The 13,514-nt window shown below is 37.2% G+C and overlaps 4 protein-coding genes across 4 annotated transcripts in view; 1 reads left to right on the top strand and 3 right to left on the bottom strand.

The window, feature by feature from the left end:
- Window positions 1-467: 467 nt before the first annotated feature.
- On the bottom strand, window positions 468-2,926 carry gja13.1 (gap junction protein alpha 13.1). The gene is made up of 2 exons (XM_079831092.1): window positions 2,860-2,926; window positions 468-2,129 (listed from the first exon to the last, which is right to left on the bottom strand). Exon 2 carries the CDS (start codon window positions 2,105-2,107, stop codon window positions 1,241-1,243), a length of 867 nt encoding a protein of 288 aa, XP_079687218.1. The 5' UTR covers window positions 2,108-2,129; window positions 2,860-2,926; the 3' UTR covers window positions 468-1,240.
- Window positions 2,927-3,568: 642 nt separating this feature from the next.
- On the bottom strand, window positions 3,569-4,465 carry gja11 (gap junction protein, alpha 11; the record flags this gene model as incomplete). Its single annotated transcript, XM_079831091.1, has 1 exon — window positions 3,569-4,465. The coding sequence occupies one exon, from the start codon at window positions 4,463-4,465 to the stop codon at window positions 3,569-3,571; it is 897 nt and encodes a 298-aa protein (XP_079687217.1).
- Window positions 4,466-7,367: 2,902 nt separating this feature from the next.
- On the bottom strand, window positions 7,368-11,239 carry hsdl1 (hydroxysteroid dehydrogenase like 1). Its single transcript, XM_079831090.1, has 4 exons — window positions 10,858-11,239; window positions 8,482-8,927; window positions 8,182-8,385; window positions 7,368-8,081 (listed from the first exon to the last, which is right to left on the bottom strand). Exons 1-4 carry the CDS (start codon window positions 11,075-11,077, stop codon window positions 8,010-8,012), a joined length of 942 nt encoding a protein of 313 aa, XP_079687216.1. The 5' UTR covers window positions 11,078-11,239; the 3' UTR covers window positions 7,368-8,009.
- A 53-nt stretch (window positions 11,240-11,292) lies between these two features.
- tbc1d32 (TBC1 domain family, member 32) overlaps window positions 11,293-13,514 on the top strand; it is a 65,798-nt gene continuing 63,576 nt past the window's right edge. Inside the window, exons 1-3 of the mRNA XM_079831088.1 lie at window positions 11,293-11,650; window positions 12,163-12,364; window positions 12,986-13,147. Coding sequence (XP_079687214.1) covers window positions 12,210-12,364; window positions 12,986-13,147 — 317 coding nt within the window. The 5' untranslated portion in view covers window positions 11,293-11,650; window positions 12,163-12,209. The remainder of the gene's footprint in view (window positions 11,651-12,162; window positions 12,365-12,985; window positions 13,148-13,514) is intronic.

Raw genomic sequence — 13,514 nt, 5'->3', positions numbered from 1 at the left:
GTGATTCATAACATGGCTGGAATTTCGGAACACAATGAATACTGGGACATAAAACCACTTTGTTTTTTTTAATGTTTCACCATGAGAACAGAATAAATATTCTCTTGGCATGCACAAAAGGAGGAGCTTTTATAACATAATGAATGCTTGGGTTTTAGTGCTTTAGGGTTTTCATCATCTGAGCTCTAGTCAGTAAAAGAACAGTGATAAAAATCAGCAGCGTGGTTATATATTAGATATGCGAGAACAACATTCATCAACATAAAGATAATGCAACTTGCAGTGCAATGCACAGATGTAGATTAAAAAATATATGTAATTTTGTTTAATTAAAAATTCTATAAATTAATCAAATAACATTTTTATAAAACTATATAAAATGCATTACATTTAAAAAATATTTTTTACATATGGTGCTGGCAAAAACATTGATACAATTTTTTTTTTGTTTAAATGTTTTGTTTTTTGCTGGATCACAGGACAGCTTGATAATTCTGAATATTATTCCTTGGTTCGACTGGTAAAAATAAAATATGCAAAAACTGATAAATAAATACATGTTAAAATCATTCTCTAACACTTGAATATGTCTAAAACATTTACTGTCTTAAAGCATGTTATATATTTAGGGTAAAGAACAATTAATAATATGCTTATTAATGATTATTAATCAGATATTAGCAATTAAGCACAGTATTTTATGATTATTTTATATGTGATTATTATTTTTTTTTATATATAAATCCATTGGCACTTCATGAAACTGCATTCATTATGTGATTTTGTACATAAACTGGATTAGATATCTTGTGAAGAAAGAAACTTCTGTTGTCTTAAAAAGTTTTATTTCAAACAAGGATATTGTCAGTCCGCTCTCTGAACATCACTGACACCCCTTTTATATTCAGAATACACATCACTATAAATGTGTCTGTTTGTAACAGAAAATGTGGCCAATGAAAATGACAACATCAGACAAACAAGACATGTGGACCTAATGACTCTTGGATATATTTACACACAGTATATACAATCATATAACAACAAGCATTTTTTAACAAATATATCAACACTATCCTAGCCAAACTTGTATTATGCACAAAATGATCATAAAATAATTAAATGACACAATCCGTTTGAAGAGTATCATAACAATACTTTCTTTCTCAAGTGTTTAAAATACTGGACAATCGGTTAAGGAAAATGAACTGTAGAGATGATTCTCTTAAAACTTCTAAATCTAATGGTCTTCCATCAATTGTTTTTCTTCTTTCGCCCCATCCAGGCTTCCTCCAAGACTCTGACCGCTCTCAAACTGCTTGTTCATTTTGTTTTGCCTCAGAGCGTCTTCCGATGTCATCTGCCAGGAAGATGGCAAACTGGCGGGGTTTTTCGGCGAAGTCATGTGATTGTGTGAGCGTTTCTTGCTGGTTCGGCATCCCAACCTGGTGCACAGCAGGTAAAACACCTCAATGACATTCAGTAGCAGAGACACACAGGCTACCACTAGCATAAAGATGATGAAGATGGTCTTCTCTGTGGGACGGGACATGAAACACTCTACGGTGTAAGGACAAGGAGATTGGGTACATGTAAACTTGGCAATCATAATAAAGCCGTATAAATAATACTGTCCAACGATGAACGCAATCTCGAGGATGATTTTAAAAAACAACTGGGTCAGATAGCTGCCGAGCAGGTTTCCTTTAATCTTGACGTGGCCCCTGTCATCTGTGTATTTGGGTGACTTCAACTTGTGGCCCTCGCCAAGTCTTTTTATCTTCTCCCTGAGTTTGTTCTCTTGGTGAATGACCTGCACCGCATGGCCGAGGTACACCAAAGTTGGAGTGGACACAAATATGATCTGCAAGACCCAGAAGCGGATGTGTGAGATGGGGAACTGCCAGTCGTAGCACACGTTCTCGCAACCGGGTTGCAACGTGTTGCAAACCAAACTAGATTGTTCATCACCCCAAACGCTCTCCGCCGCCGCTCCCAGCACCAGGATTCGGAAGATGAAAAGGACGCTCATCCATAATTTGCCGATGATGGTGGAGTGAGATTGCACTTTGTCTAATAACGCAGAGAGAAAGCCCCAGTCTCCCATGTTTGCTGATGCTCAGACTTTCCTACAAAAAAGGACGTAAGAAAGGGAAGGAAAACGGATGAATTACAAAGTCCACTTTAGGTTTAACTTAATCAATAAGCCTTTAAATGAGACTTCATTAATGGCATACTCTTAAAAGATTAATATACTTAATAATTAATTAGTCCTTCAAACAAGTTTAGTTATTGTGCTTAGATTTGTACAAGTAGAAAAGCAAAACGAGAAGATTATACTGGATCAAAAACTACAAAAGGTGTTTAATAATAAATGTTACATTTTATAAAACTATATAAAATGCATTAATGATTGTAATACATTAACATATGATGCAGGCAAAAAAAATTAATAATAAACATTTATTCAAAATGTACAGAGGTTCTCGCAACTTAATTTCACACAAAATAATTCTGAATCTTATTCATTGGATAAACATCTGTGGCTACTGGTAAATATAAAAATATTGATTTAGAAGAAATACATGTTAAAATCATTCCCTAAAATGTCTTTAAAAACTTTTACTGTCTTAAAGCATAATATGTCTTTAAGGTAAAGAACAATTAATAAGAGGATTAATTAGATTAGCATTAAGCACTTAGCCCGATTACAGTCAGAATATAATGAATTGTATTTAATTTATTCTTAAATATTCTCTTTTTTTCACCACGCAGCAAATAGCTTTCATATTTGTGACCTGAAACGATGTATACATGAACAGAAACATAAAGACAATGTCATATTGATTTCACACTTACCTTTAGCGAGTTGCTCCTCTTCCTATTAGAAACTAAGCCGCATACCAAGTGATTGCCGAGAATAGTTGAACCTTGATTTTTGGGCTTTACTAAGATTGCGTAATAGCTGAAAGTGGTCTACTGTCACGTTGTCCAACGGTAAGCAATGGAAATAACTAGATTTTGAATGCAGGTACACAGGAGTGTCAAATTAATGATTGAAAGGCTCTAACAATGATATGTTCCACACTTAAGTGCCTGACACACAAAACTAATATTATATACATTTACATGAATAGTAAAATCATATTAGAATGATTTATGAAGGTTCATGTGACTAAAGACTGGAGTGTTAAATTGTAATAACTCAATTCACTGTACTTTTGATCAAATAAATGCAGCCTTGGTGAGCATAAGATTAATATTTTTTTTTAAATATTACTGACCTCGAAATAAGCAGAGCAGAAATAAAAGAAACACAAGACACAGGTTACATTAAACTGTTTTGCTTTTATTGAACCTTGCTACAAAGTACATTTTCAGGCATACATGACAGAAAAACAAAAACAGATCAGAAATTTCAGCATTACATTATTGATTTGTTAAACAGAGAGAGGGGGTCATAGTGTGCTTGGCGTTGGGGGGTCTCGAACTTGCATGAGTTAGTTGGATCAGTGGATGTTTGCTCAAGTTGACCGTGCGAAAGGCTTTGTGTACAGAGGCCTGCTGATCAGATATGGACTTCTTGCATGTCATCACTATGTTCCTCTGAAGCCACGCTCTTGGTTGCCTCATTGCCAGGTTCCCTCCTCTGAAACTCCAGCTCACGGTTCATCCAGTTCTGGATGACCTCATCTGGTTTTTTGAAGTCCTTCCTGTTCACAACCGGGGTCATGGGGGTGATGATGTAGTCCTTTTTACGGCTGAGACACTCGTTGAACTTCTTGCCGCACAGATATAGGATCTCAATCACATTCAGGAGTAAAGAGACGCAGGCCACCACCAGCATGAACCAAATGAAGATGCTTTTCTCAGTGGGCCTCGATAAGAAGCAGTCCACCTTGTGAGGACACGGAAAACGGACGCAGACATACTGGGCCTGAAGGGTGAAGCCATAAAGATAGTACTGGCCAAGGATGAAACCCACCTCCAGAAGGATCTTACATAGCAAGCTCAGAATGTAGCTTCTCAAGAGACGCCCCCGAATGTTGACCTTCCCATTGTCCCTGCTGTACTTGGGAAATTTGTAGCCTTTCTTGAGGAACAGACTGATTTGCTCATTCTGAAGCTCTTTCCTCAACATCTCTCTCACTTTCTTCTCGACGTGTATGACGTGGACGACGTGGCCCAGGTAGGCAAGAGTAGGTGTGGACACAGAGATGATCTGCAGTACCCAGAAGCGGATATGCGAGATGGGGAACGCCTGGTCGTAGCACACATTTTCGCACCCCGGCTGCTCTGTGTTGCAGATGAAGTCCGACTGCTCGTCGCCCCACACTCTCTCTGCACCAGCACCTAGGACTAGAATCCTAAACACAAACAGGACGGTGAGCCAGATTTTTCCCACCACCGTTGAGTGCGTCTGGACTCTATCCAGCAGTCTTCCTAGGAAGTCCCACTCACCCATCTTTAATGTTAATCGAATTCCTGAAAGGAAAAAACATTATTATTAATTGGACGGGGCAGTTCAGCAGCAATTCATGTGCAATAGTGGCCAGACTTTGATTTCACATATTTTATGCAAGCACTGATGAATTAAGTCAGGAGACAAACCAGGTTCTTTTACGGAACATACACAGAAAACAATGTTTTTGCCCTGAAAACCCCAAAACATTGATAATTACAATACCTTCAACTTTTTGTTATAGTCTGCATATAGTTTTTTTAGTTTTTTTGGAGAGGCTATACTTTTTAACATTTCATTGAAATATGTCATTTATTCCTGTGATGGCAAAGCTGAAATTTTAACAGCATCATTTCTCCAGTTTTTTAGATGACATGATCCTTCAGAAATCATTCTAATATGCTGATTTGGTGCTCAAGAAACTACTTATTATCAAAAAAATAGTTGTGCTGCACTTTTTTTGGAAACGGTGATACTTTTTTTCAGGATTCTTCGATGAATAGAAAAGAACAGCATTTATTTGAAATAAATATATATATATATATATGCTGTCAAACGATGAATTGCGATGAATCGCATCCAAAATAAAAGTCTGTGTTTAAATAATATATGTGTGTGTACTGTGTATAATTATTATGTATATTTGAATACACACACATGCATGTATATATTTAAGGAGAAAAATATTTATTTAAAAAATATTAATAATTATATATAATATAAATATATATACAGTATATGGATGGGATTAATCACGATTAATCGTTTGACGGCCGTAATATATATACATATATATTACTGACTCAAAATGTTTAAACAGTAGTATAAATAAAGAGAGAGAATCATAAACAAGCATATAAATGACAAATAATTACTTTTTCACGAATAATTACTTTTTACTTACCAAATATAAGAAGACGGAGAAGAAGGTTTACTCGCTCAGCGAGGATTCAAAGGAGGTGTGCGTAACAGGATTTCTCAAAGCCATCCACTTCCTATCGAAAAGGCAGCTTTTGAACCAAAACATAGATTGTCACATTATCAGTGTGTAGCCTCCTACCAACATTCAGCCTTGACATCTGGAATTGGAACATTTAGCTAGAATATGTTCAGTTGTGTTTCTCATGCAAGATAGATTATATGCTGTAACATTACTATAATATTGCTTCATTTATGTATCATACTTAAGTTCTGTCTGGGCCCTGTTCTATAACGCTAAATAATAAGGTAATTTCTGCACAACCGCTGTCACGTTCGACGGGACATCACCAATGTATTGAGTGAGATCCCAATACGTCGGTGGCATACGTCTCCGTTCCCTCCTTCAGGAAATGAGGGTTACATACATAACCGAGATGTTCCCTTCCAGTCGGTCACGTTCAATGTCAATAAATAATGATGTAATTTCTGCACAACTGCTGTCTGAATAGGAAAACAATTGTTCCCTTTCAGTCGGTCACATTCAGCATCACGTCGGAACGTCACCAACATATTGAGATTCCAATATGATGTCTCCGTTCCCTCCTTCAGGAAACGAGGGTTACATATATGTAACCAAGATGTTTTCAAACAGGTTTCCTAATTCGTCCATTGGTCAGATAAACAGATAGTCCCACCCCTAAATTTATAGCATGTTGAGCCAGTGTTGCCGTGGCATATTAAACTGGGAAATGTATTTTTTAGAACAAGAAACTACACACTTCACCTTTAAGTATGAAAAAAGTAATGAATTAACTCTCGACTCTAATTCTGTCTATTTCTGAAATAATTGTATTCTCTAACTCCATTAAGACTTATTTTTCAAGATTTCTGTTTTGACTTCACTGGAGGAATCCAGTGTTGAAAAAAAAAACAAGTATGGTTCGGTTGTTGTTTTGTACTTCTGTTAGGGTTAATGCAAGTGAGATTACATGAGAGTGTTATGTGTTCTTGGCAGTTGAGACACAACATTTGACCTTATATGCTCATTCAGAGAAAATACTGTGTTTTACAAGTTTATACAATGGAGAAATATATATATATATATATATATATACATATACATAGTGAGTGGACCTGAAGAGGACGCTTGTCTTCCCACAGGAGGTGGCAGTGACCACTCTCCAGATATGGTCCTGTTATCTAAGAGCACGAAAACCATCATAATTGCTGAGCTCACAGTGCCCTGGGAAGAGAGGCTAGCCACATCCCACCAACTGAAAAAAGCCAAGTACCAAGACCTAGTTGACTTGGGTGGCACGCTACCAGCTATCCCATTGAAGTCGGCTGCCGCGGGTTCCCAGCAAAATCTGTGCGCTACTTCCTCTAGAGGGTGGGCCTGGAGCCTAAACAGCTGAAGATAGCCACCAGGGACATAGCTGCAGCAGCTGAGTCCAGTTCAAGATGGCTGTGGCTGAAGAGAGCCCACAGTTGGAACCCTTCTGCAGGTAAAGGCTAGTCAGCCTTCACTGCCCCACTCAGGCGAGGTGTTCAGGTTAAGGGGCGAAACACCTGAGACCCTGAGATCCCTGCTGATGATGCGGAAGGGTCCCAACAACGTGGATGCTCCAAGGAATACCATCTCTGAAGATGATCTGCATCACCATAGTTAGTGTAGTTCCTACAGTTGCAGCTTGTGGCAAAGCATCTCTAATGTTTACTTCACCATCCATATATAATATATATATAATATATATATATATATATATATATATATATATATATATATATATATATATATATATATATATATATATATATATATATATATATATATATATATATATATATATATATATATATATATATATATATATATATATATATATAATCCAAACATAATTTGAACATCAAACAATTTCAAGCAGTCTTTCACTAAACTGTCACTAAAATGATAAAACACAGTCGTTTTTATAGGCATTGAGGATATTTATTGATTCATTGCAACAACTAAATGAGATACACTGCAATAACCAAACACTGGCAACACAATGATCTATCAATGCTGAGTATAGCCAGTATACTCAAAAACACTTAGAATAAAAATAAATATATTATATATAAATATTAATATGAGCTTTGTAAAATGCACAAGGGAATTTTTAAGTCAAAAAGAAATAGTGCAAACCATTATAGAATTGTCATCATGATTCAACCATTCAAACCACTTGGAAAAAGTTTTGTGCAAACAGATTTACTGAAAATCTGGCTGGTGACTCGAAGGAGGTGTGCGTAACAGGTTTTCTCAAAGCCATCCACTTGCTATCGAAGAGTCAGATTTTGAACCAAAACAGACCGTCACCTTATCAGTGTATAGCCTCCTACCAACATTCAGCCTTGGCATCTGGAATATGTTCAGTTGTGTTTCTCATGCTAGATTATATGCTGTAACATTACTATAATACCCCTTGCATTTCTTTTAGAACTCAGTATGAGGGGTAAAAGGAACAGTAGTTGATTTTAAGTTTAAACACTTTAATCACTCATTTTGTTGTAAGATTGGTTAAAGAAAACTCTGCAACATCACTTTGAAAAAACAGTTCTTTCACACGGAGGGGAAGCATCCCTGTCAGGTGGCTCTTGTGAACACACGTGATCCCAGAATCCATACCCACTCTGGCATGCACTGAACCAGTCCAAACTAGAGAAAAGGTGAAACAGAAAAGCATTGAAATACTAAATATACTGCACACACCATCTTCTCTAAAAGAGGAAACTTGCTACAGTGACTTAAAATGTACCTGTATGGTGTGAGGCCAGTATCCTGTGGTTCGGTGAGAGATGCCCAGAGTTAAAAGAGCATGGCTGGCATACACTTGTGGGCTTGGCACCAGCCAGCCAGCAGATCTTTGAGATGCGACTTTTAAAGGCAGCAGACTCTGCACAAAGACTCCTCGATTACCATATTCATAGTGCAGAGAGCGACTGAAGGTATCGAAAAAGGCCTGTGGGGAATTTAAAAAACATTTGAATCATAAGACAAAGTAAAGCTCCACATATCATACTGGATTAAAAATAAGTAGACAAACAGACAATCTGACCGTGGTTGCAGAGAGAGCAGCCTTTCTAGGAGTCGGACGCAAGCAGCGCCCAGCAGAAATGTTGACCACTGCTCCTTTCCCCCTCTCCACCATAGCAGGCAGTGCCAGTCGGGTGATGAGAGTGGCAGCTACTACATTTCTATTGATAGTATCCCACACTACAGATTCAGAGAGATCTGTAAAGTCTTGAGAGGTGTCCAGAGACCCATCCAGACTATTAACGATGAATCCAATATCTTTACCGGCGATGGCATCTTTTATAGGTTTGCAGGCCGTGGGCCCCTGACTGAAATCAGCCTCAATCCAAATGGCCTCTACCCCGTGAGTGTCTGAGATGGCTTTGGCAGTGTCAGCCATATTACTGATGTCACTGCTGATCAGAATCACAGAGATGCCATGCCTGGCCAGTTCCTCTGCATATGCTTTTGCTATTTCCTCTGAAGCACCTATGGAAAAAAAGATCATTTGTTGTCCATGCAAGTCAGGTAATTATCTGTAAAATATCAGTATACTTTTAAAGCTTATTTCCTATATGGAATTACGGAATTTAAAAAAAGGTAGGCTAATTGTGACTTTTTTTCTCGTAATTGCTAGTGTACATCTCACATTTCGGACTGTTCTTAACAGAGCTATTAGTTCTAAACTCACTTTTTCAGAATTCTTAGGAGCTGTTTACACGAAACCATTTTCAATTAAAAATGGAAAAATGTTTACATGCGTTCTGGCTGTTAATTTACACGACAACAGCATTTTGGGGGCCTGAAAACACAAACTTAAAAAAAGTTTCAAAGTGCAAGCTTTTGAAAATGATAACGTTATCGTCTCCGTGTAAACTACAAAATAATAATAAAAAAAAAATGAATCTGAATACGCATGCACATTATGTGTTAATGCTGCCTTCACACACTTCAATTTCCTACTTCCCACTTCTGAAGTTGTGATTACAAGCTCATCGCATTCACATTTTGACTAGAGAGGGCATTCATGTCCAATTTTCTACCTAGGAAACTAGTTATGACAATTCCAATAGCACGTGAAGGCCGCATTAAGGCCAATTTATACTTCTGCGTTAGGTGTACGCCGTAGGCTGTGCAGTACCCTACGACGTACCCCTTTCCAAAAATTTACCTAAGCGTAAATTCTATGTGGACCGCAAGCGCTGTGATTGGTCTGCCAGAACCGCTCCCTCAGGTCAATAAATAAATAAATAAATCTGCAATAGGAGTGTGTGTGTCCAGAAATGGGATGATAGTTTCATCCTTACATCTTCTATATAATACAATATTTTGTAGTGCAGAGATTCTTTATGTTAGGGAATAAAAACATAGATCCGCTGTGTATAGTTTATGTATTTTCTCATTAAAACCAAAGATGTTCAGTGATTGTATATCAAGAAAAGGGACACATCACAATGGGTGCATTTCGTTTTGTGATTTCAACGGAACGAATTTAAGTCTCCGCAACAGCAACCGATTGAAGCGCTAGTCTGTGAGCTACCGATACTGAAAACAGCGCCACGAGCACTGCATGATTTCAAAAACGCATTCCAGCGCCAGATCGCCTCTTATTTAACTCTACTAATCAACTATACTATACAACTATAGGCGCGTTGTGTTTCTTAAAAAAAAGAAAGAAACTGAATTAAAAAATAAAAGATAATTGTGACCCTCTCTTTTCTGACTTTTTTTCCTCGTAATTGCTAGTTTATATCTCACATTTCTGACTGTTCTTCACAGAATTGTTAGTTATAAACTCGCTTTTTTTTTCAGAATTCTTAGTGGCTGTATACACAACACCGCTTTCAACTAAAATCTAAAAACTTTTTACATGTAATTTACACGGCAACAGTGTTTCGGGGGCATGAAAACCCAAACTTTTGAAAACACGTTTCAAAGTGCAAGTTTTTGAAAACGATACCGTTATCGTCTCCGTGTAAACTACAAAAACGCGAACCTGTGAAAACGGTGATGGCACACGCAATGTGCGTTTGTGACATTGCCAACTACTGGCCTGACATATGTAATAGAGCGTATTTAGGGGATCTTGTCTTCTGTACAAAGAAAATTATTTTTCTGTAAATAATGTACTGTTTTTAGTACATAATTGTCGCGTAAACGTACCTTGAGTTTACATCTCACAATTGTTTTTTATGCAACTGATTTAAAAAGAAAAGAAGATAATTGTGACCTTTTCTCTTTTCAAACAAATCAGAATTGTGAGGGAAAGAAAATACTTTTAAGATATAAACTTACAAATAAACAACTTTTTAAATGTATTTATTTAGTTGTATTCCGTGTCGGAAATAAGCTTTCATGTTATGCAGTATTAAGACATGTATATCAAGGTTCAATGCATAAATTAGATAATGAAACCTACCACATATGACAGCCCATTGTCCATATTGCTGACTAAGATCTCTATGGCACACAAGACGAGGAATAAAATGAAGTCTTATCAGACTATAGCAGTCCCTCATAAATACAACAGCCTTGCTGGCTGTGTAACACGCGCCTACGAGCGCCAGCGTTTCCACATAACAGCTGCATGATCTGGCAATTTCTCTATACAAAAGCTGGAAGCTGTCAACAGCGGCCATTATTAGCTGAAGTCTGTACAACTGTTCACTCTAAATTAGCTGCCAATGGAAAAATAAAAATCTTTTATATTCAATGATTTAGTCTGCGCTCAACAAGCCTGACTATTTGTGTTAATACAAGTACTATTTCACCAGATTCTCCTCTTCAGTCTCGTCCCATCATGTGAATCAGGAAACCCGGAACATTTAAAAGTCACGTGATAGACTCCTGTCACGTGATCAACGCTGGCGTCTTCAGTCAGCGTCAAACACATGAAAACATCCTCTTTCTTCTTCTTTCTTTGTTTTTATCTTCTTAATTTTTAATATTCGCGTCTTAAATATTGATAGACACGTTAAATAACCATACGGTTGTGCCGTGAAGCGTATTTTTTTTTACATATAACTAGTGTTTTGTAAGCGCTTATTGCGGATGCTTCAGCTCAGCTGTGCTTGTTTCCATAGAAACGGGTATTGCTAACGGATGCTAAGCTGATTTATATACATCTCTCTGCGTCCGATTATGGATGATTTCTAATGTTATGAAATCGGTGTAGCGCGTCTGTTTGGATACATGATGTGAAATTAAAACAGGTAATGTTTAAAACTACTCAAGCTGTATGTGTAATGTTAATGTTGTAAGGAGAACATAGAAGCTTAATGCCAACAATTGAATTCTGATCATCTCAGTTTTAATATTTAATGACGTATAGCATAGCTAGCCTGTGATGTATTATTCCGATGTAGGGTAGCCTAAATGTTATTTATAATATATCTATATTTCATATGTTTAGCTTTATTAAGTGAGCCCTGTGTTGTGTACAATGTAACGTTATACTGTATCAGATTTGGGCACACAACATGAATCTTTGTTTCTCATGATTTTGAAATTGCTTTTATAGACAAATTATTTTATTTTTTTGTTTGTTTTATTGTTTAATGGGTTAGGTCACATACTGACGGAAAAGCAGGCAACAAGTGTCTGTTTTAAAATTATTCCAGGAATCTAAACTTTGTGGGAAAACACTGTGTAGACTGTGTATTCTTCCCACCACTGTTACTATAAGCCAAACACACCTTACTTAACACCTTGCTTTTTTAAGCAGGAGATCCCCATAGAGAAGAGCTGATCACACCCCCCCCCTGAGGAGCGATGTCTCAGTTCTCCAGCGAGGATGAGGCAGAGCTCCAGACCCTGCTGCGAGAGCTCCTGAAAAGTGTCAAAGACAGAATCTCGGGAGCACCATCGGTAGAATGTGCCGAAGAGATCTTGCTTCATTTGGAGGAAACTGACAAGCACTTTCACAAGTTAGAGATCTATCTCTTCCAGTACTTGTTAAAGGCATAGTTACCCAAAAATGATCACCCATAATTTACTCACCCTCACGCCATCCTAGGTGTATATGACCTTCTTCTTTCAGACGAATAAAATCGGAGTTATATTTTTAAAAAATGTCCTGCTAATTCAAGCATTATAATGGCAGCCCAAAATTTGAAGCCCAAAAAAGTGTATCCATCCATTATAAAAGTAATCGTCGTGCCAATTACGCTTTTTCCCTAAGCTGAATCCCGAAGGCGGATATTTTACTTTATAATGTGTTAAATGTGGATATTTTTCTTACACCAACCCACCGGTTCGCTTTAGAAGGCCTTTATTAACCCCCTGGAGCCACGTGGATTACTTTTATAATGGATGGATACACTTTTTTTGGGACTTCAAATTTTGGGCTGCCATTATAATGCTTGGAATAGCCAGGACATGTTTTAATATAACTCTGATTGTATTCGTCTGAAAGAAGAATGTCATATACTGGCTTGAGGGTAAGTAAATCATGGGGTAATTAAAAAATGTGGGTGAACTATCCCTTTAAGCATGATTGTGATCACTGTTTGTTTGACCTGTTTTTGTGCCCTCCCTCTGTTCTCCAGCTATGAGTTTGTGAAGTATCTGCGGGAGTATGTGGAGAGCAGTTTGGGAGCGGTTATTGAAGAAGAGACTGAGAATTTTACCAGGGGTGACAGTCATGCTATTGGGTCCGGGCAGGACAGTCTGGTTCACGCTGTTACCAAGAGAACTAGGGAGTCCACACAGTATGTGTTTTTATGATTCCTCTTACCACGTTTCTTTATATGATACAATACTTTTGTGAATGTTTGCTCACTGCATGATGCAAACTCATCTGCATCAATGCAATGAATAAAGTAAACGTTGTCAGAAATCTTTTGAAACTGAAATTAATATGAAATGCAGTGATGAAAGTGAAAATACCATGTGTTTTCATGTAACTGGATGCTTTCCTCATTGCATGATGCAAAAATATCTACATCAATGCAATTTTAAAAGTAGTTCGATATCTGAATATTTTCAGACCAATTAAATTTCAACAGCTATTTTCAAATTTTTTAAATTCTTTCAATAAAAAGGTCTAAGCAATGAATCAAACCTCCAGGATGAATA

Source organism: Gobio gobio (genome assembly GCF_949357685.1).
Source record: "Gobio gobio genome assembly, chromosome: 12".
Classification (NCBI taxonomy): Eukaryota; Metazoa; Chordata; class Actinopteri; order Cypriniformes; family Gobionidae; genus Gobio; species Gobio gobio.
The sequence above is the reverse complement of the archived record's forward strand: the minus strand, read 5'-3'. Positions and strand labels throughout refer to the sequence as shown.